This window comes from Rutidosis leptorrhynchoides, chromosome 3, assembly GCF_046630445.1.
Source record: "Rutidosis leptorrhynchoides isolate AG116_Rl617_1_P2 chromosome 3, CSIRO_AGI_Rlap_v1, whole genome shotgun sequence".
Taxonomy (NCBI): Eukaryota; Viridiplantae; Streptophyta; class Magnoliopsida; order Asterales; family Asteraceae; genus Rutidosis; species Rutidosis leptorrhynchoides.
In genome coordinates this window covers 614,635,582-614,641,715 of record NC_092335.1, presented here as the reverse complement: position 1 = coordinate 614,641,715, position 6,134 = coordinate 614,635,582, and the positions used below count along the sequence as shown (strand labels likewise).

Here is a 6,134-nt window from a genome sequence, read left to right as displayed (position 1 = left end):
CCCATGTTAAGTAGTTATTCCCACTTGATTCTAAAGAAGCAAATTTAAGCCTTTTCAAATTCGACATTTTCTATTATCAAAAAAATGAACAACATAAATAATAATCATAATCAACTTCTATTCATAGACAAATAATAAAATGAAATTAGAATCATTTTAAATTCATAAGTAGCAAACAACATAATAATGACATGATTACAAATGATAAAACCACAAGAGCAGGATAGAATATAGGTTCACCCGGTGGTATATTAGCAACAATGATGATAGTTAGTATGACCAATACAATAGAAAAAAGTTATCCTTGTGTGAATCATCTTTACAAAATTTTTTTTTTGAGAGTGGTAATCTGAGAAAATGAAGATTGATTTGTGAAAATGTGAAAACGGAGAAGTTTATTTTATATTTGAAAAATATAGTCGTTGTAACGTCGTCAGTTGACGTTAACAACCGTTATGTATATATGACCGTTGTAACGTCGTTAGTTGACGTTAAAGATTGTTATGTACTCGTTGTATTAATAATAATTTTAATAAAAGAATTTTTTTAGTACAAATACGATTACTTGATTAGTGACTTGTGCTTGCTTAGATAAACCTTGATTATATGGAGCACTTCGTGCTGATAACGTGTTATAATTCAGTAGGCTTATAACTACCTTTAGTGGTTTGATTCTTGATTAAGAATACTAATAATGAAGTGTAAGAACAAAGATGATAATGGAGAGAAAGAAGTATAATACTTGATGTAAGTATATTAGAATGGTGTGTTTATCTTGTACATATTGATGCATATTTATGCTACAAAGAGTGTTACATATTTGACTTTTGTGAATTATATAAAATTGTTAGCCACCATTTCTTGACTTCCACTTCAATAATTGATGTATTATAACATAATCACACCAACAACAACAACAACAACAGTACCCAATACCACTTGAGTGGTGTATGGGGGAGGTGAGATGTAGACAATCCTTCCCTTATCCGAGAATAAAAACAAGTCATTTCTCCACCCAGAAAAGTAGAGAAAGTCATCCCTCTCTTTATTCGGCGGATAAAGAGATTGCTTCCGAGTGGACCTCCGGCCTTTTTTTATTTATTTATAAAAATAGTAAAATAAAATAATAATAAAAAAAAAAAAAAAAAAAATATATATATATATATATATATATATATATATATATATATATATATATATATATATATATATATATATATATATATTGAGACGCCATGAAAATGATAGAATCAAAATTTCATGGGTTTAAAAGTCTCCCTGAAAATCAATTTAGGCTCTAAGCGGCTAAAAAATAAAAATACTAATACTAGTACTAGTGTTAGTAAAAAATAGTTAAAAGCAATAGTAATAATATTAATACCACAAATAATATTAATAATTAATATTAACACACCCATAATACAATAATAGTAATAATAATAATAATAATAATAATAATAATAATAATAATAATAATAATAATAATAATAATAATAATAATAAAAATAATAATAATAAAAGTAATAGTAGTAGTCGTAATAGTACCAGTACTAGTAATACCAAGAGTATTATAGTAGTAGTAACAATAATAAAAATAATACTAATAGTAATAGTAATAATAATAATAATAATAGTAATAATAATAATAATAATAATAATAATAATAATAATAATAATAAAAATAATAGTAATAATAAAAATAATAATAATAAAAATAATAATAATAATAAAAACTAACAATAATAATATAAAGATAATAATAATAATAAATAAAGTAATAATAATAATAAAAAAAAGTAATAAAAAGCAAAAAAAGCAAAAGTAAGAAACCTAATGAGAAATACTATTAAAAATAAAAAAATAACATAAAAGGACGTAACCCTACTCGACTATTCTAATTCTAGCCCTCCACGCACCCCTATCAGAAGTCATGTCCTCAGTCAGCGAAAGCTCCCTCATGTCGAGCCTAAGTCTATCCATCCACCTACGTGTAGGTCTACCCCTTCTCCTTACGCCATCGACCGTGAGTGCCTCGACTCTCCTTACCGGGGCAATACGAGGTCGCCTCATCACATGCCCAAACCATCGAAGCCGTTCTTCCCTTAGCTTGTCGATGATGCTACAGACTCCAAGGTTTTCCCTAAACACACCATTTGGGATCCTATCTAACATGGTTTTACCACACGTCCACCTAAGCATCCTCATTTCTGCTACTTCCATCCTTCTCTCTTGGGCCTTCGTCATTGGCCAACATTCTGATCCGTACAACATGGCCGGTCTAATAGCTACTTTAAAGAATTTCCCTTTTAATTTGAGTGGGATCTTCTTGTCGCACAAGACCCCTTTCGCCGCTCTCCACTTCAACCAACCTACCTTAATACGATGAGTCACGTCTTCGTCTATCCTCCCCGATTTGTGGAGGACCGAACCTAGATATCTAAACGACTCTTGTGGGTGCAAGATCTGGTCCCCAATGTTGATAATCCCTCCACCATTTAGTTCATCCTCACTCCTACTGAATTCGCACCTAAGATATTCTGTCTTTTGTCTGCTGATCCGTAACCCATTTTGTTCTAAGGCCTCCCTCCATTGTTCTAGTCTTCTGTTAAGCTCTTCACAGGGACCAGCGTCGTTGATATTTAAAATCACAGGGACAAACCATGTAATTTTAAAAAGATAGGGACGAGCGACGTAATTTACAATAAACCACAGGGACCAGCTTCATTGATATTTAAAACCACAGGGACGAACCATGTAATTTTTAAGAGATAGGGACGAACAACGTAATTTACAATAAATCACAGGGACCATTAGTGTAATTAACTCTATTTTTTAATAATAGTAGTATGATCGCTAAAGATTTTATACTAAAATGTAGTGTATGTATCTTGATCAATATAATAATACAAAGCTACAAATAAAATTAAATGAACTCTTATCCACTTGCACAACGTAAATGCTATTTGGATCTAAACTGCCCATGCCCTCAGGGCACCGATAACCATTGCAAAATTCGCTCCCCGAAAGCATTTATGTTTTGTTCATTTTTTCCATACAATATAATAACACAATCTCATACTCCGTAGCATACAACAACGACATAAACATTAAAATAATGTTAAAATTAAACACGTAGACTAAGTCGAAATCACTAGTTCCTCAAAAGGTGGCTATTCGATAACGTAACAACAAAGAGACAAATCACATAATACGAAGTTATTAAACAAGAAAATACAATACGAAGATGCGATTATAAGACATGATCACGGTAACAAATATCATGTTCTAGACTTGATTGTTTGGTTGCGGTTGTTTTTGTTGATTCCCATTGGCCAATTCCATTTCTGTAATTGCGGCTGGTTTCTTATCATTATCTCCCTTATTATTTCTGTAAATTGCATACAGGATCAATTGTAGTGCACCTAATAAGCTTCCAAATCCATTGTTTACCTTCAATATAATTTCAACCAATTGTTACCACCACAAACAAAATCGGAATTAGAACAAGAAAACTATGAACTTAACACATGTTATACTGTGTTAGCAACGTGTAATATTAAGAAAACTATGAACGTAACACATGTTATACTGTAATATTTAGTGAGATAACTCAAAAGATGATGACATATAAGTTAATTTAAATTTTGTAGGGATAAAACGTAAAATTAAATGTATATGAAACGAGAATGATCGGTACATTTAACGACACTTTAATAATATAATGTTAGGCTCAAAAGGAATCTAATATGTATTCACAAAAATGTGGAAATGTTGTGATTGGTCAAGTGAACCTAACTTTTGTTCACTTAAACGATATCTGGTATTCCTACTACTTTATTTGTACCTCTTAAAGTAACTAATAAAAGAGCAGGTTTCAAGTTCAAACCTTCACTAACGGCATATCTTTAAACGGCATATCTTATAAAAAAAAAAAATGTTATAAACGATCACTAAGGATACTCGGATCCTGTCACATACATTTGGATAGAAATATTTTCGTTCCATAAGTAATGTTAATTATGCAATCATAGTTATGAACTTATGAAGATATGGAGAATAATTATGTAGATTTCGGGATTATATGTGTTACATATAACTTAATTATAGTTAACCACATATATAATTAAATCCATCCAAACATATAAGAGTGAAATGTAAATTAAAAACAAGTGAAATGAAGATAAGAGAAGAGGCTTACGTAGACAAAAGGATCATTCCCAAGGAGGCCGAATATAAACCATGATGTACCACATAAGAATACAAACAGTGACAGAAAAAATGGCATAAATTCCACACTTTTGGTCCTTATCACTGTCCTCTGCAACATTCAATTATTTAAGTACGGTCACATTCATATTTGTGAAAGATAAATGTTAGGATAAAAGTTGCACAATCATGTGCAACATATATATGTAAGATATTTTTTCAGCATAACATTTGTAGGAGGTAAAAATATATAAATTCATTTATAAAGATTATTACCATGATAGAGAGGGGTGATCCGTACATGATGACGGAGAAAATAGCGGCAGCAAAACCACAAAAATAACGTCGGGTTTTGCCATGGAGAGCGAAAACAGAAACTAAAGCGATGGTGGAGAAAGCGCCCAGAACGAATGTAACCAACGCTAAAATCTTGGATTTTTCCTTTTTTGGTGCATAAATTATAAATATCAAAACATAAACTGCTTCGATTATTGCTCCAGTTCCATTTATAACCGTCACCAGTGTGTTATTTTCGGATATGAATGGCAGTCCATACCTGACAACACATTTCATTTGTTAAGCTGAGTAAATTATACTTTGATATGATTAAACATGCTAGAACATTAAAATATAAAAAGAAGTAAAAAAAAAATTGTAAAACCAACAACATTTTTCACAAAACGTTCTAGTACACCCTCACACTTAAGCATAGTAAACGTCTAAAATGATTAAACACCAACTACATTTAATTAAACTATACTATAGTACATAGCACTAGTTGTTAACTTTTTACTCAACATGTGATTCGGGGTTACAATTTTAACTCGCCAACTTGTGATGCGACTCGACTTGTAAATAATATCTTACAACAAATATACATATATTGGCTTTTCAAAAATAAAAAAAATGTATACATATATGTATCGATAATCAAATCAATACATATATTAATACTCCATCCATCTCAATAGTCTCTCACTCGTAATAGTCTAACAACCATGTTATATATAGTTTTTAATTTTAAAGATAAGCTCAATTTTTATATTCAAAAAAAGTACGTACCAGGCAGAAAGAAGGCAGTTAAGTAAGGTCATGGGATAAGGAATCCCAGAGAATTGTTCGGTTGATTTGTTTTTTCTGATCCTATTGAAAGTAATCCTACATACAAAATGATATATAATTAGACAACACTAGTTACTTTCATTAAGATACTAATAATTAATAATTAATTCAATAAAGATAGTAGAGTAAAAGAAATTAGTGGGTTACGTTGGTGCAAGGAACAAGAACAGACCAGTGGCATCTCCTGTATTTGTTATGGAAGAATCAAATCAAAAATCATTAAAAATAAAACAATATCAAATACAAATTCAAATTATAAAATAAAGCAAGTAAAAATGATGAGAAAACGTACCGAAAACACCAAAAATTGTGTGTAAAATGGAGACAACGGCCATTTTGAATAGCAAGGAATTAGTAGTAATGAAACTTGTTTGTTTAATTGTAATAAAAATGTAATGAATAAAGGTATAACTTCCCTTCTTTGTAGTTTCTACAACCGTTTAGAAAAATAGAAAGAGAGAGTGGATAGAGAAGGAAAGATGATATGTTAGGATGCAAGTATGACCTTTTTATAGAGAAATGATATAGAAAGAGAATTATTAAGTGTACTCTCTAGAGAGTGTAAATAAATTGTGTGCCTGCATTTGAGTAACTTCAAATCATTGTGCTTAATTTTTGTTACCATGAACTTTTAACATTACACTAATTGGTTTAGGACACCTTCAAACCATTAACAAATGTGTTAAGAGATGATTTGGGAAGTGGGCGATTCCAAGATGCAAACTCAATAGAGTTCTGAAAAAAAATTCGGTACTAGTTATATTTTAATATTATTTTAGTGATTGTTTAGTTTAAAAAACTACAAG

At 30.4% G+C, this 6,134-nt stretch overlaps 1 protein-coding gene across 1 annotated transcript; it reads right to left on the bottom strand.

Annotated features, from left to right (window-relative positions):
- Positions 1-3,152: 3,152 nt before the first annotated feature.
- On the bottom strand, positions 3,153-5,802 carry LOC139898903 (bidirectional sugar transporter SWEET1-like). Its single transcript, XM_071881700.1, has 6 exons — positions 5,621-5,802; positions 5,476-5,512; positions 5,269-5,364; positions 4,483-4,762; positions 4,199-4,318; positions 3,153-3,450 (listed from the first exon to the last, which is right to left on the bottom strand). Exons 1-6 carry the CDS (start codon positions 5,661-5,663, stop codon positions 3,286-3,288), a joined length of 741 nt encoding a protein of 246 aa, XP_071737801.1. The 5' UTR covers positions 5,664-5,802; the 3' UTR covers positions 3,153-3,285.
- Positions 5,803-6,134: the final 332 nt, after the last annotated feature.